This window comes from Hyla sarda, chromosome 11 (genome assembly GCF_029499605.1).
Source record: "Hyla sarda isolate aHylSar1 chromosome 11, aHylSar1.hap1, whole genome shotgun sequence".
Taxonomy (NCBI): domain Eukaryota; kingdom Metazoa; phylum Chordata; class Amphibia; order Anura; family Hylidae; genus Hyla; species Hyla sarda.
In genome coordinates this window covers 98,868,026-98,890,211 of record NC_079199.1, presented here as the reverse complement: position 1 = coordinate 98,890,211, position 22,186 = coordinate 98,868,026, and the positions used below count along the sequence as shown (strand labels likewise).

Sequence of the window (22,186 nt, the reverse complement as noted above, 5' to 3'; positions counted from 1 at the left end):
TTTATTTGAAAAATGGGTCATTTTCTGATTAAAGGGGTACTCCGCTGCCCTGTGTCGGAAGCTCCGCTCCCCAGGGTCCGGAAGTTTATTGTTCCGAAAGCTGTGACGTCACACCCGCCCCGATTGTGACATCACGCCCGCCCCCTCAACGAAAGTCTATGGGAAGGGGGCGTGACAGCCATCGCGCCCTCTCCCCATAGACTTTCGCTGAGGGAGCGGGCGTGATGTCACGAAGGGGGCGGGCGTGACGTCACGAGGGGCGGCCCTGAATACGGAAGCCCGCACACAGCGTTTGAAACAATAAACTTCCGGACACTGGGGAGCGGAGCTTCCGACACAGGGCAGCGGAATACCCTTTTAAACATTCCCTTTTACTCCTAGATGATACAGGGCATACCGGTTGGCTCTGGCCGCCTTGTTCTAAATGCACCAGGGCGCACATGTTCTGAAGTGTTAGGTCTCCATAAATCGAGGATCTGCAGTCACTTCATAAAACGTGAGTGATGGCGGCGATCAGCAGCCATATCCCCACAGTCAATTGCAGTCATCAGCAGACAAGTGTCCTTGTTACTGACCAAAATTTTTGACACGTCTAGAGATATCTCAAAGGCTTTTAAGGGGTACTCCGCTACTCAGCGTTTGGAACAAACTGTTCCGAACACTGGAGCCGGCGCCGGAAGCTTGTGATGTTATAGCCCCACCCCCTCATGATGTTACGTCCCACCCCCTCAATGCAAGTCTATGGGAGGGGGCGTGACAACTGTCACGCCCCCTCCCATAGACTTGCATTGAAGGGGCGGAGCTATGACATCAGGAGCACCCGGCGCTTTAAAGGTTTTATCCACCATAAGGTAATTTTAGTACTTACCTGCCAGACAGTGAAGGACATGCTTAGGAAGGATCTGCACTTGCCTCACCTCCAGCCCTGCACTGATCTCCTCACCTCCAGCCCTGCACTGACCTCCCTCCCAAGCCCCCCCCCCCCCTTAACCCCCAGCTAACCCCTACCTCTGCTCTCTTCCTCCCCTGTCATGTGCCCCTCCTCTCCCATACTGTCCGCTCCAGGGCTTCTGTGTTGTGAGTCCATCATAATGCTGTGGCTATCTTTTTGTGAATTGGCTATTTCCTGTTGGAGTTCCCTTCCTCCAACTACAAATCCCATGACTCCTTGTTTGTAAGTGTGAGGTCACTTTTCTCCTTCTCCCACATCAGTCACCCCATCCCTTGAAACACACCTGGGCTGCCTTCCATGCAATATACCATTCTTTTCACACCAGGGTGCCTCCAGCCGTTGCAAAACTACAACTCCGCTGCTAAGCATCAAAAGGATAGGAGATAAGATGCCTGATTGCAGGGGTCTGATTGCTGGAACCCCGCTATCTCTGGATGCCCGTGACCAGATATCTTTTGGATAGGGGATAAGATGTTTAGCAGCAGAGTTCCCCTTTGAGGCCCAGAAGGCTCAAGGGGGAAGGGGTTAACTCCTTACATGTAAGATGTCACATTGCCATTGCACAACAGGATGAACATGTGTGGGTATTGTTTGGGAGGACATTTTCGGCCCATAAACGGCACTTTGGACAACTACTAAGTGGGTGTAATGGAGTCATATAGTTCTGCAGCCTAAACTAAATTGTACCTAAACTAAATTTCCCTTTCCAGCCGGACCCACTTCTGCTTTTTTCATTTTTTTTAGAAACATACATTGCAGCTATGGTGCAGATTTTCTGCAGAAGTTGATCCAACTGGAAGGAGGAATATCAAGGGGGGTTTATACTTCCTTCTACCATCTGCTGAACATCTACAAATGTGTTCCTACCCTAAAGCACCGTCCATTGACATCGAGGATTCCAGACAGAATTTCCACGTACAAATTACTATGAGGCTAAGTAGAGGATACTTAGTGTGAACCTTATCCTTGGCCATGGTCGGTGGGTGTGGTGCACAGAACGCTCCTGCTCAGCTTCTTAATTTATGATCAGTCAAAATGTAGCTGGTTTACACAGAAATAAGCCGGCCACAAAATTGTGCAAGTTATGCAAATGGTGTTACCCAGGAAAAATTTAAATTCAGAGAAATAACCTTAATATTATCGGATTATAATTCTACGGTATATATAGCTGTTACTAGCGATGTTACATGGTCTTCCTGCCTTGTGGAGGAGATAAATTTCACATCCCGACCTCATATCCCGACCTCATATCCTGACTTCATATCCCGACCTCATATCCTGACTTCATATCCCGACCTCATATCCTGACTTCATATCCCGACCTCATATCCCATTCTCATATCCTGACTTCATATCCCGACCTCATATCCCGACCTCATATCCCAACCTCATATCCCGTTTTCACATCCTGACCTCATATCCTGTCCTCATATCCGGACCTCATATCCTGTCCTCATATCCTGTCCTCATATCCTGACCTCATATCCCAACCTCATATCCTGTCCTCATATCCTGACCTCATATCCTGTCTTCATATCCTGTCCTCATATCCTGTCCTCATATCCTGTCTTCATATCCTGACCTCATATCCTGACCTCATATCCTGTCTTCATATCCTGACCTCATATCCTGTCTTCATATCCTGACCTCATATCCTGTCCTCATATCCTGACCTCATATCCTGTCCTCATATCCTGTCTTCATATCCTGTCCTCATATCCTGTCTTCATATCCTGTCCTCCTATCCTGTCCTCATATCCTGACCTCATATCCTGTCCTCATATCCTGTCCTTATATCCTGTTCTCATATCCCGTCCTCATATCCTGTCTTCATATCCTGCCTTCATATCCTGTCCTGATATCCTGTCCTCATATCCTGACCTCATATCCTGCCTTCATATCCTGCCTTCATATCCTGTCCTCATATCCTGTCCTCATATCCTGTCCTCATATCCTGTCCTTATATCCTGTCCTCATATCCTGTCTTCATATCCTGTCTTCATATCCTGTCCTGATATCCTGTCTTCCTATCTTGTCCTCCTATCCTGTCCTCATATCCTGACCTCATATCCTGTCCTCATATCCTGTCCTTATATCCTGTCTTCATATCCTGTCTTCATATCCTGACCTCATATCCTGTCTTCATATCCTGTCCTGATATCCTGTCCTCCTATCCTGTCTTCCTATCCTGTCCTCCTATCCTGTCCTCATATCCTGTCTTCATATCCTGTCCTCTTATCCTGTCCTCATATCCTGTCCTCATATCCTGTCCTCATATCCTGTCCTCCTATCCTGTCCTCCTATCCTGTCCTCATATCCTGTCTTCATATCCTGTCCTCTTATCGTGTCCTCATATCCCGTCCTCATACCATATCCCCTATTTTCCACATCTGTCTGTTGGACAGATCGGGAGTCCCATAGACTTTTATGGGACTTTAGAGATATAACCAACCCTCACATACAGGGTACATTTATAGTTTACATGTAAGTAACTTGTGACCAGGTTTAATTGAAATATCTCCAGCTGTTTGGAAGTTATGCGGGAGCATACATATAGTACATACATATGTGGTGTCCCGGTACCGTATTACATATGTTACCTTGTGGTGAGGTCCCCAAAGTCAGAGTCCCTAGGAACAGTGGGGGTCCTCTTCCTTAGTTAACCCCTCGTCATCCCTCAGTTAGCTATAATTTATGTAAATATAAATGTAAAGATGTATATTTAATATTCTTACCTTGTTCGTGTTGCAGGACCTGCAGGTCATGTGACTTAGTTCAGAACTCTATGGTTTGCTAAAGGACCTTTGGTGGTTCTAGTCAGGTGATCACCCACAATCCATTATAACGGTGACTGACAGCTGATATGGACCAATCCTACCCATTTAAGGGAGCTGCGCCATTTTGTCGCTCTCTTGTTCCTGCACTGCCAAGCAAGCAGCATCATTGCTCTTGGGTTGCTGACTCTGGACGAGGTAGGACCTCCGCAGCTTACAAGACAATTACTAGGCCAAAGCCTTGCAGCCTCGGCCTGCGCTAGAGACGGATAGTTCATACAATTCCCTGCTACCTCAGCAAGATCTCCGGACCTAATCGAACCCCTAAATCCAGTGGATCTATGCAAATACAATCCTCCCAATCTAAAGAGAACTTTCCGGTCCTAAGCAACTGTCAGTCACTGCTGTGCTGTCTATATAGACTTTGTTATCTGGACTGTTACCGATACTGCATGTACAGAAAATCTTCAGTAAAGTTCCTGCAAGTTTTAAGTTCAGCACTGCTGTGGACAATCCATTTATTTTACACTCACCTATCGCTCTTGGAAAGGGTGACGATAGGCCCAGCATCACTACAGAGTTTTAACCCTCACCCTGGCATCACGAGTGACAAGGGTTAACAGCGCCCTTTATCGTATTGAACAGAAACACCCCAACTACCCTACACCCCCACAAGGCTTTATCCCCAAAGTTTACCACACATTCATAAATACTAGAGATGAGCGAACTTAAAGTAAATTCGATTCGTCACGAACTTCTCGGCTCGGCGATTGCTGACTTTTCCTGCATAAATTAGTTCAGCTTTCCGGTGCTCCGGTGGGCTGGAAAAGGTGGATACAGTCCTAGGAAAGAGTCTCCTAGGACTGTATCCACCTTTTCCAGCCCACGGGAGCACCTGAAAGCTGAACTAATTTATGCAGGAAAAGTCATCAACTGCCGAGCTGAGAAGTTTGTGACGAATCGAATTTACTGTAAGTTCGCTCATCTCTAATAAATACATACAGTACAGTACATACAGTAAAGTACATACATAAGTACATACATACAGTACATATGTGCATATATACATACAGTACATACATACAGAGCAGTACATTACATACATGCATACATACAGTACAGTACATACATGTATACATACATACAGTACAGTAGATTACATACATGTATACATACGTACAGTACATTGCATACATGCATACATACAGTACAGTATATACATGCATACATACAGTACAGTACATACATGTATACATACATACAGTACAGTACATACATTTATACATACAGTACAGTACCTTACATATATTTATACATACATACAGTACAGTACATTACATACATGCATACATACATGTATACATACAGTACAGTACATTACATACATGTATGCATACATACAGTACAGTACATTACAGACATGCATGCATACATACAGTACATTACATACATGTATACATACAGTACAGTACATTACATACATACATACAGTACATTACACACATGTATACATACAGTACAGTACATTACATACATGTATGCATACATACAGTACAGTACATTACATACATGCATACAGTACAGTACATTACATACATGTATACATACATACAGTACAGTACAGTACATACATGTATACATACATACAGTACAGTACATTACATGTATACATACATACAGTACAGTACATACATGCATACATACATACATTACAGTACATTACATGTATACATACATATAGTACAGTACATACATGCATACATACATACAGTACAGTACATTACATGTATACATACATACAGTACTGTACATTACATACATGTATACATACATACAGTACATTACATACATGTATACATACATACAGTACAGTACAGTACATACATGTATACATACATACAGTACAGTACATTACATGTATACATACATACAGTACAGTACATTACATACATGTATACATACATACAGTACAGTACAGTACATACATGTATACATACATACAGTACAGTAGATTACATGTATACATACATACAGTACAGTACATACATGCATACATACATACAGTACAGTACATTACATGTATACATACATACAGTACAGTACATATATGCATACATACATACAGTACAGTACATTACATGTATACATACATATAGTACAGTACATACATGCATACATACATACATACAGTACATTACATACATGCATACATACAGTACAGTACATGTATACATACATATAGTACAGTACATACATGCATACATACATACAGTACTGTACATTACATACATGTATACATACATACATACATACAGTACTGTACATTACATACATGCATACATACAGTACAGTACATTACATGTATACATACATACAGTACAGTACATATATGCATACATACATACAGTACAGTACATTACATGTATACATACATATAGTACAGTACATACATGCATACATACATACAGTACAGTACATGTATACATACATATAGTACAGTACATACATGCATACATACATACAGTACTGTACATTACATACATGTATACATACATACATACATACAGTACTGTACATTACATACATGCATACATACAGTACAGTACAAATAATACATACAGAACATATATGCCTACATACATACATACAAGGAGCACATATGTGCATATATACATAAATACATACAAGGAGCACATATGTGCATTTATACATAAATACATGCAGTACATAAAGTACATGCATAAATACATACATACAGTACATACACAGAGTTATATGTATATATAGATTAATTATCCATCTTCATTGTAATACTTGTAATACCTAAGAATAGTGAGGGCGCAATCATAACCCAAATCTCTGCCCAGCCCTAGGACCCCCAGGACATAGATTGAGTATTGCGCCTTTCACATGTGATACTGTGTGCTGCACCCATGTATCTAAGCCTTTTCCTTGTGGCCGCCCTTGGGGAAGTCTTGTCTTATGTAACTACTGTAGGTGGATTTCTATATCTGGAGATATAAATAGACTCTTTTAAGTCTTTGTCCCTGGGTATTGCTTTCTTTTTCAGTTTTGGAAAGTCTTTTCTTCAGCCGGTGTCTCCGGATGGTGGTCCTGAGATGGTGGAGGGGACCATGACGGGTTCATTCTGGATCTTCATCATTCTTCTTCTTCATGAGACATGTGAGTCGGGGGGTTTATTCTTCTATTATTCAGTCTTTATGTATAGAGATTTAGTATGGGTAATGGCCCATGGGTGATGTGTGAGAGCTGTGCCCATTACACATAGAGGGTGCCGGCATATATCCATATGGACGCTGCACAGTATGCCTCCGGCTGTCCAGGTATGCTGGGAATTGTAGTTTTGCTGCACCTGGAGGCACCCTGGTTGGGAAACGCTGCCTTATTCTATGCACTTGAAATAATTCTAAATCAGATGTGCCAGGGACTTTTATAGATTGGTATGTTGAGGGTAGTAGTCACTGATATGTCACATGGCTTTAGTGGTGTTATCTTAAAGGGGTATTCCAGGAATTTTTTTTTATTTGACTATGCTACAGGGGCTGTAAAGTTAGTGTAGTTCATAATATAGTGTCTGTACCTGTGTGGGACGGTTTTCTCCCAATTCTTCTGTGATTTTCACCCCAATATTTATTTTTACCAGCATACAAAATGACTGTTGTCTCAGATTTTTCCCAGCTTGCAATGCGGCCGAGACCTGACATCACTAGTCAGCTGATGACAGGGAGCCTGTCTGCTTCAATGGGTGGAGCGATCAATTGGTGGGAGAGAGATCAATCTGCAACTAAAGCAACAGCTGTAGGTACCCTGATTGGAAAACACATGTCTTTTGAATGGAAGCAGCTCATTTAGGTTTCAATGGGTGGGGTGACTGATGTGTGGGAGGGAGGAAAATGGAATTATGGGATTTGTAGGCAAAAGAAGAAAACTCAAACAGGAAAACCTCCTCGACCACAGGAGAAGGCCTTGGCACATCTGTAGAGGCCCTTGATGCAGATACTTGGGGTCCATAGCAGATGTCTCAGGATACCATTCTTCTTGGATGACCTTCCCCTCGATGCTTGGTGGCAGGAGACGAAATGGATCTGAGTCCCAATCTTCAGAGGGGAAATAGGCATAGGCGATTTGTGTTGGATTCTTGGGCCTGGTGACGGCTGCTGCCCATTCCTCTCGCAGGCTCTGTACCGGGGTGTATTCTACAATCTCCCCGTGCTCTAGTGAGTGTGGAGGTGAAGGGAGGTAGGTTCTCTTCAATGCTCTCCTGTTGACCAGAATAGTACCACCGTGGTGGCAGTCCATTAGTGCTCCATACCCCCTCACTATGTCAAGCTTGACGACTGTAGCTCGTCGCCGTTCTAGGGGTGCCCTCTCGGGGTTGTTCTAGCTACCTGATAGATGAGGCCTCGAGGCTCTTGGTGTCCTGTTGCTGGACGTGACGTACTTCATACAGCATAACTTTAGGGCCATACTCCCTTCTCCTCTACTCCCTTAACTACTCCATTATGGCAGCCACTTCAGCCTCACGTTTGGCCCTTTAGGCCTTGGCTGCTGGGATGGGGCTTCCTTGGCAGGGGTAGGAGATGGTCCCTCATGAACCGGACTAATGCAGGCTCGTCGCCGAATAACCACTTGGGTAGCGGTGGTGACTGGGGTCGGGCCGTGTGCTGCCGGACCTGGGGCCCCAGTTCTGGATCGGGTTAGATGGTGGGGGGGGGGGTAGAAAATGATGCGGCTTCGCCCGGGGCACTCACTTCCGACTCCTCCGCGTAGATCTCCGCCCAGGATCCCGAGGTCCGGTGGTAGGGTGACAGCCTCACCAGCGACGGCTCTCTTGACGACTTCGGCGTACCTTCCGCCGGGGTTGCAGGCCACTCGGGCAGCGGGACATGATAGAAGGCCTCCTCGGCCCCGATGGAGAGTTCTGAACATGGTCCACTATCTACTGGAACAGCCGTTGGCTGTCAGAGCATGCTGGGAGTTGTAGTTTGGCATCAGCTGGAGGCACTCTAGTTGGGAAACACTGGTATTGTATATGGTGCAACATTCCGGGAGTTGGAGGATTGGTTGGATAAATACCGCCCATTGCATTGCTGGTATTTTAATATAAAAATATCACCAGGGTGGCCTAAATACCAGCTGTGTCGGTAAAATACCGGCCAGGTGTCAACCCTAGTAGTGACAGAAGCTGACGGACACCTGTACTGTCTGTTTACTAGGCAAGACAGAACTCCACTAACTAGGGAGTTGGTTCCACCTCTTATCCCAGGCAAAGGGGTTGTAACTATTGAACAAGAGCTGAAAATGTGACCAATTCTGCTTTTCCATTGTACAGAAAATACATTCAGCAAAAGCAACGTATGACAATTTAATCAACCTGAACCCCTTACACTCTGTAGAGAACACAACACAGTGATGTAGACCTCCGCCGTTGCACAGTACAACTTTTATAGGTCTTTGTGCTTTATTCTTAGATATCGGATGTGCAGACCTCTGCGGGGAAACCATTGTTGTAAATGGGATGGCTGGCGGCAACGGAACGCTACAGATGTCTGTGAAGTACATAGAGGACGTCACTTGGATTCGTAGCAATAACCGCATCGCAACAACATGGCCGCATAACCCCATCATTGTGATGAGCCCATACATGGGGAAGCTGGCGAGCGACCAGGACGGATCCTTAATTATCTTGAATCTGCATCAGGAAGATGAAGGGACGTATGACGCAAGTATAAAGCTCCAGACCGGGGACATGTGTACGCAGCAGTACCAGATCCATGTCTACCGTAAGTCACCTGCCCAGCACCCTGCGCCGGATACCCTTAAAGCTTTATCTCCCCCAGGAAGAAACATATAACAATATTTTTTGGCCAGAACAGATGTATTAACTCATTCTTATAAAGGATTGATGAACACCTGTACCCTGAAGATACGGTCTGCCCAGTTATATCCAGTAAAGACAGGGTCACCTCATGCCCAAACTAGGTGGGCTACATAATATACTGAGTTATAGTGTACTCCACACCATAGTGTACCCTCATCTCATACACTACTATTCACATTGGGCCCCCCATCTTATGTCAGCAACCCTAGTATCCCCCTAGTATTCCAGCCAGATCCCTCCCCCCCCCCCCACACACACACACACACTTGTGGTGGCCACTGGGTGTTAGTAGGACGTACCTTGCTCACTTCGTGACGCCAGGGCACTGTTTATCCGATCCACGGTCCAAAGGAAAGCAGTCTTCTTGGGCCAAACACGATGAGCCAATAAACACACACCGACGCCAGGTTACAGTTAAAGGGTTAATGTGACGTCACATCCTGCCCCCTCAATGTAAGTCAATGGGAGGGGGCGTGAAGGTTGTTGCATCTCCTTCCCATAGACTTTCATTGAGGGGACAGGCCGTGACGTGATGAGGGGGCGGGCGTGGACACGGAAGCCCACACACAGCGTCCGGAACTCAATGTTCTGGACACTGGGGAGCGGAGTAACCTTTTAACGGCTTTTATTGAGCTTGTGAAGTTGGTATAACACAAACAGCTGGCCTTAGTGTGAGAGTACAGTGCACCCCTTGTGAGCCTTGTTGCTGTTCTGAAACTTGTGGTGCTTTTCACCGGACGGAATTGTAGAATTTGAGGTTCTGGTAGCTAGGGTCCTTCCCTGTAGACTATTCTGCCGGGGCATGTAGTTCTCCCACGATGGCACTTGTAGGATGACCAGGAGTAGACTGAAGTAGGCCTCTGCTTAGGACACACGACTCCGCTCACCTGAGCTTATCTGCTGCTCTGGAGTCTCACTAGGATGGAAACTAATTGTGGAATGACTCCTCTCCTGTACCTCACTATACAGAGGAGACTTTGGGGTCTCATTGGCTCACATAGTCACATGGGGTTCACTGCTCACATTTTTAAAGGCACAGGAACATTTTAAACTTACATACATGGAATCATAATGTGATGTCCCAGTATGGGATATGCATCCTACAGTCCTATCAGCTTGAGTCCCTGCACGTCCCCAGGGCTCACCTGCATTGCACCCCTATAATCTGTATAATTGTATATTATGTGTGAAGGACCTTTGATATGGTCACATGATTATTAGTCACATGCTAATGTTGTCACATGTTTTGCTACCCAGAGAGCACCAGGTGACCAGATGACCTGCAGCTAGCCTATGGGCTCCTTGCTCAGCCCCCTTTATAAGAGGGGGAGGTACTACAATCTCTCTCTTAGATCCTGAGGTCAAGTTTTGTCCAGACGTCTCAGGGTCAGTGTCCAGCACATCTGGAGGCCTCAAGCCTAAATTACAGCCACAAGTCAGTAAGTCAAGTCATCTCTGTCTGCTGTCACTATCTACAGTCAAGTCAAGTCTATTATAGTCAGCGTGGCTGTCCTAGAGTCTGTCAAAGTCACTGCAAGTCCCAGCAAGCTGCGAGGTCCCCTGTGTTACTGGTCGCCTCTCTGGGGTCCTGGTCGAGCTGTAAAGACTATTACCATCTGTCTACCTCAGTAAAGCTACCGTTAACCCTGACCTGGCCTTGGACTCTTATTTGCCCTGCCTAACTAGAACTAGCGGTGCTACTGTTCGGGTGGTTCTTGGTAAAACCACACCCTGGCGTCACGACCATTTAGAGCTTAACAACATCTGCCCCATACACCCTACATCGCACCCCGTGGCCCACCACAATAACAAAATTAATTTAAGAAAAATATATAATTTTTACATTACACTATTCACATAATTGATATAACAAAATGATGCTAATAGCCCAACACCCTGAGCTGGGACACCCAACATTCAAATGATACCCATGTTTCTTAAAGGGGTACTCCGGGTGGAAAACTTTTTTTTTTTTTTTTTTTATCAACTGGTGCCAGAAAGTTAAACACATTTGTAAATTACTTCTATTTTTTTAAAAAAAAATCTTAATCCTTCCAGTACTTATTAGCTGCTGAATACTACAAAGGGAATTATTTTCTTTTTGGAACACAGTGCTCTCTGCTGACATCTCTGTCCATTTTAAGAACTGTTCAGAGTAGGAGAAAATCCCCATAGCAAACATATGCTGCTCTGGACAGTTCCTAAAATGGGCAGAGATGTCAGCAGAGAGCACTGTGCTCGTGATGTCAGCAGAGAGCTCTGTGTTCTAAAAAGAAAAGAATTTCCTCTGTAGTATTCAGCAGCTAATAAGTACTGGAAGGATTAAGATTTTTTAAAAGAAGTAATTTACAAATCTGTTTAACTTTCTGGCACCAGTTGATTTAAAAAAAAAAGTTTTCCACCGGAGTACCCCTTTAACTCCTTTGTAGAGACGCGGTTATCCTTGCAGCGGGACTTACTAGGCAGATTTAGCCTATTGTGGTGTGTTTGTTTGTCTATGTTTCCTGAGCGACAACCACATAAAGATTTTACTTCCCCTCCTCATATCTGGTCAGTGTTTCCCCTATCGTCAGCAGCCAAATATAATAATTCTTCCTATATCTTATCCTAAGCAACCCCAGAAAATGTCGCACTTTGTCAGCCACAACCCCCAGTGTTTCTACCCTCCGCACCCCCTCTTGTGCCGGCTACATGTCCGCGAGCAGGGTCCCCGATGTGCTGCCGGCTGCTACTTGTAGTAGTTCTATATCCCCAAGAAGTTGTAGCTCTGCAGACAGCATAGAGTTAAAAATTGAGGAACAAGATGAATAAACCAGATTTGCCTCATGATTAGAGACTAATATAATTCTTAGAACATGTGACCTTCCCATTCAAAGCGACACAGATGCAACGCGGTCCCGAGGAGATGACACGTTCATCTTGTGCTTTTTAGAGAAGTTGCACAGAATGATATTGTCTCTTATTCGCATTTATTAGATAAGATTTGCATTTTAGCAAGCAGCTGCTGGGTGGCCACCTGACCGGTATTTTTATATTACATTTTTATATTTATATTTTTATATTATATTTTTATATTTATATTTTTATATTTTATTTTTATTTTTATATTATATTTTTATATTTATATTTTTATATTTATATTTTTATATTATATTTTTATATTTATATTTTTATATTTATAATTATATTTTTATATTATATTTTTATATTTATATTTTTATATTATATTTTATATTTATATTTTTATATTATATTTTATATTTATATTTTTATATTATATTTTTATATTTATATTTTTCCAACCAATCCTACAACTCCCAGAATGTTGCACCATAACCCATACCAGTGTTTCCCAACCAGAGCGCCTACAGCTGTTGCAAAACTACAATTCCCAGCATGCCCGGACAGCCAACGGGATAGTTCCCATCCCCCTATGTATTGGACATACAGGAGTGAGATGTCAGTGTTAACCCCTGAAAGTTAACATATGATATCACTGACATGTTCATTATCTGCAGAGAGATTATCAGACGAAGATATCAAGATCCGGCATAACGTCTTCAGTCAGGCGCCGTGTCGTATGACCTTGGCCTGCGCAGCCAATGGAACAGACGTGACCATTACCTGGACCAGCAACGACACACGGGTGACTAACCGTGCTGTGAACGTAACGGACCCCGACCCGAAGACCCAATATACCTGTACAGCAGAAAACCCCGTTAGTAACGCCTCCAAATCTATAACTGCATCCGAATATTGTGGAAAAGGTACAAGAGGTAAAGTTATCAGTCGTCAAATTATTTTATACTACATAGAAACTAAGAACAAGTAGGTCACTAACAAGTTAGTAACATTTATTTTTAATATTATTTATATTATTATTATTTTTTATATTATTTATATTATTATTATTTTTTATATTATTTATATTATTATTTTTTTTTATATTATTTATATAATTTTTTTTTTATATTATTAATATTATTATTATTTTTAATATTATTTATATTATTATTATTTTTTATTTTATATTATTATTATTATTTTTTATATTATTTATATTATTATTTTTTTTTAATATTATTTATATTACTATTTTTTTTATTATTATTATTTTTTATATTATTATTATCTTTTATATTATTTATATTATTATTATTTTTTACATTATTTTTATTATTATTTTTTTTATATTATTTATATTATTATTATTTGTTTATATTATTTATATTATTATTATTATTTTTTTATATTATTTTTATTATTATAATTATTTATATAATTATTATTATAATTTTTTACATTATTTTTATTATTATTTTTTATATTATTTATATTATTATTATTATTTTTATTATTATTTTTATTATTTTTTTATTATTTATATTATAATTTTTATATTATTTATATTATTATTATTTTTTATATTATTTATATTATTTATATTGTTATTATTATAATTTTTTATATTATTTTTATTATTATAATTATTTATATTATTATTACATTTTTTTTATATTATTTATATTATTATTATTATTTTTTATATTATTTTTATTATTATTTTTATTTATTATTATTTTTTATATTATTTATATTATTATTATTTTTTTTATATTATTTATTATATTATTTTTTTATATTATTTATATTATAATTTTTTATATTATTTATATTGTTATTATTATTATTATTATTTTTTTATATTATTTTTATTATTATAATTATTTATATTATTATTATAATTTTTTTATATTATTTATATTATTATTATTATTTTTTATATTATTTTTATTACTGTTATGTATTTGTACTTAGTACCTTAAAGGGGTACTCCGCTACTCAGCGTTCGGAACAAAATGTTCCAAACGTTTAGAGCGGGCATCGGGGACTCTTGACGTCACGTCCCGCCCCCTCAATGTAAGTCTATGGGAGGGGGAGTGGCAACCTGTGACATCACGAGCCCCCGATGCTGGCTCTAGGCGTTCGGAACGTTTTGTTCCCAATGCTGAGCAGCAAAGTACCCCTTTAAGTGCACATAGGGGTCCTGTTAAAAAAAAAAAGTTATTCGGAAATAGAAAAACAGATTAATATTCTTTCAAGAACAGAACCACGTCGGTTTGTGTGTTCTATCTTACCCTGGTTCCATTCATTTAACACCTTAAAGGGTTACTCCTCCCATAGACATCTTATTCCCTATCCCGCAGCATTGATTGTGACGTCAAGGCCACGCCCCTCGTGATGTCACACCACACCCCCTCCATTCATGTCTATGGGAGGGGGCGTGTCAACGCCCCCTCCCATAGACATGAATGGAAGGGGTGTGGTGTGACATCACGAGGGGCGTGGCCTTGACGTCACGATCAGGGTCTCCGGCTCCAGAGTTCTGAACAAAATGTTCAGAACATTGTAGCACCGGAGTATCCCTTTAAACCACCAGCAGGTGGCAGTGTATGTATATACATCCTATATATACAACTTCAATTATAGCAAAAGCCCTTTAATATTATTTTCAGAAGCAATTAATAAATAAATAAATAACCAAATCTATATTGTTATTTTAGGAAACATAAGTTCAATCGTTGCAACCGTCTGTGTTGTCATCTTTATTACCATTGTTGTATGCGGTTTATTCTACAAGTATCGCAGAAGGTACGTCATCCTTTTATTATGTCCGATTTAGGCTAAATAATATATGGGGCCTTATATACCAAAAAAATAGTTCCGAACGCTGGAGCTGGTGATGGGTGAGATTTTCAAACTCGTGAGAAACTCCTCCCCTCCGCTCTCCAAAGTTTTCCGAACGGTGGGGGGAGGAGCGAGGGCAGAGCCCGAGATAATTAAGCCACGCCCCCGTGCAAACTTGCGACCTGCCCAAATGGAGCCTATTTAGTCAATGTGCAGATATGTAGATTCGTTCACAGATAAAGACTAGAGATGAGCGAACTTACAGTAAATTCGATTCGTCACGAACTTCTCGGCTCGGCAGTTGATGACTTTTCCTGCGTAAAGTAGTTCAGCTTTCCAGTGCTCCGGTGGGCTGGAAAAGGTGGATACAGTCCTAGAAAAGAGTCTCCTAGGATTGTATCCACCTTTTCCAGTCCATCGGAGCACCTGAAAGCTGAACTAATTTATGCAGGAAAAGTCATCAACTGCCGAGCCGAGAAGTTCGTGACGAATCGAATTTACTGTAAGTTCGCTCATCTCTAATAAAGACACGTGCATATGTTAGTTTCCCTAGTATATTGTTTCTACTCTAAAATAATAGTCAATATACCGCTATACACGTATACTGGGCGTCGGGAGCCCCGCAATTTTCTCACGGTGTGAGGTGAGATTTTCAAACCCATGCAAAAAGTCCAACCTCGGCCTCTACCCTCGCTCCTCCCCCGCCGTAGCTTCGGAAAACTTCGGAGAGCGGAAGGGAGGAGCGGTCCGAGTTTCTCACAGGTTTGAAAATCTCACCCATCACCGGCGCCGGGAGCTTGTGACGTCATAGCCCCGCCCCCTCGTGATGTAACGCCCCCTCCCATAGACTTGCATTGAGGGGGGGGGAAGGGGCAAGATGTCATGAGGGGGGCAGGGCTATTACGTCACAAGCTCCTGGCGCCGCCTCCAGCGTTCGGAGCAGTTTGTTCCGAATGCTGAGCAGCGGAGTACCCCTTTAAACAGATTTGTAAATTACTTCTATCGGAGAACGGGACATCGATATCAGCGCAACCGGGGAACGTAGGAAGGTGAGTTAAAGTTTGTTTTGTTTCGCTTGGCAGCCCGGGCACAGAGGGTTAAAATAAAGAAGAGTACTTCTTTAAAGGGAAACTGGAAAACATTAGTTTTTTTTTTTTTTTTATCAACTGGTGCCAGAAAGTTAAACAGATTTGTAAATGACTTCTATTAAAAAATCTTAACCCCTCCAGTACTTATCAGCTGCTGTATAATTCACAGGAAATTCTTTTCTTTCTGGAGTTCTTTTCTGTCTGACCACAGTGCTCTCTGCTGACACCTCTGTCCATGTCAGGAACTGTCCAGAATAGGAGCAAATCCCCATAGCAAACCTCTCCAGGTCTGGACAGTTCCTGAAATGGACAGAGGTGTCAGCAGAGAGTACTGTGGGTTAACAGAAAATAAATTCAAAAAGAAAAGAACTTCCTGTGGAGCATACAGCAGCTGATAAACACTGGAAGGGTTAAGATTTTTTAATAGAAGTAATTTACAAATCTGTTTAACTTTCTGGCACCAGTTGATTAAAAAAAAAAAAAAAAAAAAAAATAAATGTTTTCCAGTTTCCTTTTAAAGAAGTACTCCGGTGCATTTATTTTAACCCTCTGTGCCCGGGCTGCCAAGCGAAACAAAACAAACTTTAACTCACCTTCCCACGTTCCCCCGTTGCTCCCGTTCTCTGTTCCCCAACTTCTTTCGCTTCCTGTAAGTCCAAGAGTCACGTGACGCTCAGCGTATCACTGGCCACTGGGGGACGCTGCTGCGTCCGGTGACACGCTGAGCGTCATGTGACTCTTTGACTTACAGGAAGCGAAAGAAGTTGGGAACCGGAGAACGGGACATCGATATCAGCGCAACTGGGGAACGTAGAAAGGTGAGTTAAAGTTTGTTTTGTTTCGCTTGGCAGCCCGGGCACGGAGGGTTAAAAAAAACGCACCGGAGTATTCCTTTAATAGACTTTTTTTTGGGTCACTTTCCACCCAATTTTTTCCCCCCATAGACTTCTTTAGGGGGAAATAGACCTCTAAAAAACTGAATGTGCAAATGTTTGCTGCCATTTCTTCCGGCGCTCTCTTATTTTCCCCTCACATTCTTCTATAAAAATTCTTGAATCACATAATCAAAGAATTACATGACTTATTATAAGAAAAAAATAAAAAAATAAATAAAATGCCACAAAAAAGTATATACTAATGCACAAGGAGGGGAGTCTAGACGGTGAATATAATGGGTAATGCTGCGGCTTTGTACATGTTCTGTATATAACTATTATAATGCTGTTCCGATAATATATCGATTTACTGATCATTAGGGGCTGAACCTGGACCCGCCCCTGCTTAAAAAACATCATTCATGCAGCAGTGCTAGCGGTGCCCCCTACTGTAAGAGCAGCTTAAAAAGACTTTATCAGGAAATTTTAGGTACAATAGATTGCAGTACATCCAATAATCCACTAGGTGGAACTGTAACTCCATTGGTAAAATATTCCACTAGAAAAAGGATTTAAGGGGTCGTACAAAAGAGAAAGCGAGAATAAGATGAGCAACCTGACAGATGGGGTACAGGATGATAACACTTGGGGTACAGGATAATGACACTTGGGGTACAGGATAATGACACTTGGGGTACAGGATAATAACACTTGGGGTACAGGATGATAACACTTTGGGTACAGGAGGATGACACTTGGGGTACAGGATGATAATACTTGGGGTACAGGATGATGAGACTTGGGGTACAGGATGATAACACTTGGGGTACAGGATGATAACACTTTGGGAACAGGATGATAACACTTGGGGTACAGGATAATAACACTTGGGGTACAGGATGATAACACTTTGGGTACAGGAGGATGACACTTGGGGTACAGGATGATAACACTTGGGGTACAGGATGATAAGACTTGGGGTACAGGATGATAACACTTTGGGTACAGGAGGATGACACTTGGGGTACAGGATGATAATACTTGGGGTACAGGATGATAAGACTTGGGGTACAGGATAATAACACTTGGGGTACAGGATGATAACACTTGGGGTACATGATAATAACACTTGGGGTACAGGATGATAACACTCGGGGTACAGGATGATAACACTTGGGGTACAGGATGATAACACTTGGGGTACAGGATGATAACACTTGGAGTACAGGATGATAACACTTGGGGTACAGGATGATGACACTTGGGGTACAGGATGATTACACTTGGGGTACAGGATGATAACACTTGGGGTACAGGATGATGATTCTTGGGGTACAGGATGATAACACTTGGGGTACAGGATGATGATTCTTGGGGTACAGGATGATAACACTTGGGGTACAGGATGATAACACTTGGGGTACATGATAATAACACTTGGGGTACAGGATGATAACACTTGGGGTACAGGATGATGACACTTGGGGTACAGGATAATAACACTTGGGGTACAGGATAACACTTGGGGTACAGGATGATAACACTTGGGGTACAGGATGATAACACTTGGGGTACAGGATGATAACACTTGGGGTTCAGGATGATGACACTTGGGGTACAGGATGAGAACACTTGGGGTACAGGATGATGACACTTGGGGTACAGGATGATGACACTTGGGGTACAGGATGATAACACTTGGGGTACAGGATGATGATTCTTGGGGTACAGGATCATGATTTTTGGGGTACAAGATGATAACACTTGGGGTACAGGATGATGATTCTTGGGGTACAGGATGATGATTCTTGGGGTACAGGATAATAATTCTTGGGGAACAGGATGATGATTCTTGGGGTATAGGATGATGATTCTTGGGGTACAGGATGATGACTCGGGGTACAGGATGATAACACTTGGGGTACAGGATGATGATTCTTGGGGTACAGGATGATAACACTTGGGGTACATGATGATGATTCTTGGGGTACAGGATGATAACACTTGGGGTACAGGATGATGATTCTTGGGGTACAGGATGATGATTCTTGGGGTACAGGATGATAACACTTTGTGACATTTGTGGTTCTCTGTCTCTTATTATTGTGATCTCTCTATTGTTTTGTGCAGGACGTCGCCCCCCGCTGGTAATCCTCAGTAGTACAGTAATCCATCAGAAACAATGATTTAAAAGAACATTTTATACCCGTCCTGTATTTTGGGGGTCTGACTGCCGGGACCCCACAAGCCTCCCACAAGTCGTATTGCCGTACCTACATACATGTGGTGTCCCAGCACCAGCATCTGTCCTGTGGCTCTGGACTGTCTCGGGCAGCCTGATAGCAGGAGGTGTTGGGCCCTGTGGAGTCCTACTGTTATATTCATTATGTGTATACTGTATTATCAGAATAATATATTTTCCTAAATTAATATTATTATTGTTCTATGTGAATGTTTTCCATGTTATTGTGCCTTTAAGAGTGTTACCCATGAGACCCTGCAATGAACCCCATGTGACCCTGACGGCCAATGAGACCCCAAAAGTCTCCCCTGTATAATGAGGTGCAGGGGAGGAGTCAGTCTCGAGTCTAGTGGCTCAGGTGTGCTGTGTGTCGTGTGCTCTGGGAGGGGCCTACTTATACCCTGATCTCTATCCTGGTCATCCTGCAAGAAAATACTTGTGTGTGGGAAATTCATGCCCCTGAAGAACAGTTTCCACGACCTTGGCGGGACCCTAGCAACCAGCATTTTTCAAGTCAATATAATTGTGTCCTGTGAAAAGCACCACAAGTCTCATCAAGGCAACAGGGTCTCAAGGGTTAACTCTGCACTCTCACACCAGCTGTCTGTGTAATACCATCTGCACCTGCTCAGTGAAGACAGTTATCCGTAACCTGATGTCGCTATGTTCCTTTATTCCCAATGTCTGGCCCAGGAGAAACGGTCTCCAACCTTGGACCATGTATAGGGTAACGGTGCCCTGGCATCACAAAGTGATCAGGTACTCTTGCTAACACCCCGTGGCCGCCACAAACACATACCCCAAGGGGTTAATAACGCCTTCTACTCCAATGTACTGACGTAAGATGTATCTTTTGCGCCATATGTGGTTGACATGTATATTTTATATATTTTGTTTGAATCGGCCATTGAGTGTACAGGGGGACACACACTGCTTTGATTTGCTGTAGAAGAACTACAGGTCTCAGCAGCGCTCAGTAGCAGCAGTTTATCTACCTCTGTTAGTACAGAATACTGTTCTCATGTAGGGCATACGGTGTACTCACCCTGCGGCACCGGGCGGTGTTGTATTAATCCAAATGTATTATTTCCTGCCGTCCACAGCCCAGAATAAAGGTGATCTGCTGCCGTACAATGGGTTAAGCTTCTTTTATATGTCACAGAACACAGTGCCACCTAATGGCCAGAAATACAACTACAACCAGTACAGGCACTGAACCAGCAGGGGGTGCTGTATATCTATAACTATCCTAAAGCTTTCATTATAGTAGTACATACTCATAAAGAGTTAAGATTAAAGGGGTACTCAGGGTGGAAAACAGGGTGGTGCTAGAAAGTTAAAAAGATGTGTAAATTACTTCTATTAAACAATCTTTACCCTTCCAGTACTTTTTAGCAGCTGTATGCTACAGAGGAAATTCTTTTCTTTTTGAATTTCTTTTTTGTCTTGTCCACAGTGCTCTCTGCTGACACCTGATGCCCGTATCAGGAACTGTCCAGAGCAGGAGAAAATCCCCATTGCAAACCTATGCTGCTCTGGACAGTTCCTGATACGGACAGAGGTGTCAGCAGAGAGCACTGTGGACAAGACAAAAAAGAAATTCAAAAAGAAAAGAATTTCCTCTGTAGCATACAGCTGCTAATAAGTACTGGAAGGATTAAGATTTTTTAATAGAAGTAATTTACAAATCTGTTTACCTTTCTGGCACCAGTTGATTTAAAAAAATATATATTTTCCACCGGAGTAACCCTTTAACTCCCTCCTCACCACACTGCTGGTTCACTGTCTGTACAGAGCTGCAGTGTCCTATGGGAGATGTACTATATAAATTACCCAGAATGCAATTCCAAATGCAATGACCCCAGCTGAGCTGTTATGGCTGCGCCTCTGGACCCGATGAATGTGTCACCCAGCAGAACTGTTACCGGAGACGTGAAATCATTTTAGAATTGGGAAAGAAGACCTCCGGGTTTGTTTGCTGCCCAAATCATGCGCACTCACCATCACTTATCATACAGCACCGTTTGTTTTATTCTAGAACAGCGGCATCTATGCATTTTATTAAAGTAACTGGGTCATGTGATCACCAGTCAAACCCACAAAAAAGAGAAAGTTGTCTTTCCTGGGTCAGCTGACCACCTGTGAAATACAAGATGATCATCCACTTAGATCTCTTCTGGCAGCTGTCAGGCGTCTCCCATCCCAGCTCTATCTGTATACTGCTGCTGTTTTCTCTATAGGGATCAGGATATATTGTACTTATACATCTCCTCTCCAGCTCTATCTGTATACTACTTCTGTTGCTGCTATTAGAGATGAGCGAATTTACAGTAAATTCGATTAGTCACGAACTTCTCGGCTCAGCAGTTGATAATTTATCCTGCATAAATTAGTTCAGCCTTCAGGTGCTCCGGTGGGCTGGAAAAGGTGGATACATTCCTAGGAAAGAGTCTCCTAGGACTGTATCCACCTTTTCCAGCCCACCGAAGCACCGGAAAGCTGAACTAATTTATGCAGGATAAGTCATCAACTGCCGAGCCGAGAAGTTTGTGACGAATCGAATTTACTGTAAGTTCGCTCATCTCTAGCTGCTATCTCTATGGGATCAGAATATACAGTAGTTATACACCTCCCCTTCAGCTCTATCTGAATATTGCTGCTACTA

General features: G+C 42.2%; 1 protein-coding gene across 4 annotated transcripts; it reads left to right on the top strand.

Annotated features, from left to right (window-relative positions):
• Positions 1–429: 429 nt before the first annotated feature.
• On the top strand, positions 430–20,560 carry LOC130295117 (SLAM family member 5-like). Of its 4 annotated transcripts, none has more exons than XM_056545456.1 (7): positions 430–496; positions 1,697–1,867; positions 6,797–6,909; positions 9,219–9,530; positions 13,147–13,404; positions 15,193–15,280; positions 19,410–20,560. In XM_056545456.1, the coding sequence occupies exons 3-7, from the start codon at positions 6,846–6,848 to the stop codon at positions 19,438–19,440; spliced, it is 753 nt and encodes a 250-aa protein (XP_056401431.1). In that variant the 5' UTR covers positions 430–496; positions 1,697–1,867; positions 6,797–6,845; the 3' UTR covers positions 19,441–20,560. The 4 variants fall into 4 exon arrangements, with proteins under 4 accessions (XP_056401431.1, XP_056401430.1, XP_056401429.1 ...); XM_056545455.1 differs by lacking the exon at positions 430–496 and adding an exon at positions 3,704–3,773 and having other exon boundaries at positions 814–1,867; XM_056545454.1 differs by lacking the exon at positions 430–496 and having other exon boundaries at positions 814–1,867.
• The last annotated feature ends 1,626 nt before the right edge of the window (positions 20,561–22,186 follow it).

Coding starts and splice junctions, on each gene's coding strand:
- LOC130295117 (XM_056545456.1), top strand. CDS start 6,846: ATGGTGGAGGGGACCATGACGGGTTCATTCTGGATCTTCATCATTCTT. Junction 13,405..15,192: donor TTGTGGAAAAGGTACAAGAG/GTAAAGTTATCA, acceptor TTGTTATTTTAG/GAAACATAAGTTCAATCGTT. Junction 15,281..19,409: donor TTCTACAAGTATCGCAGAAG/GTACGTCATCCT, acceptor TGTTTTGTGCAG/GACGTCGCCCCCCGCTGGTA.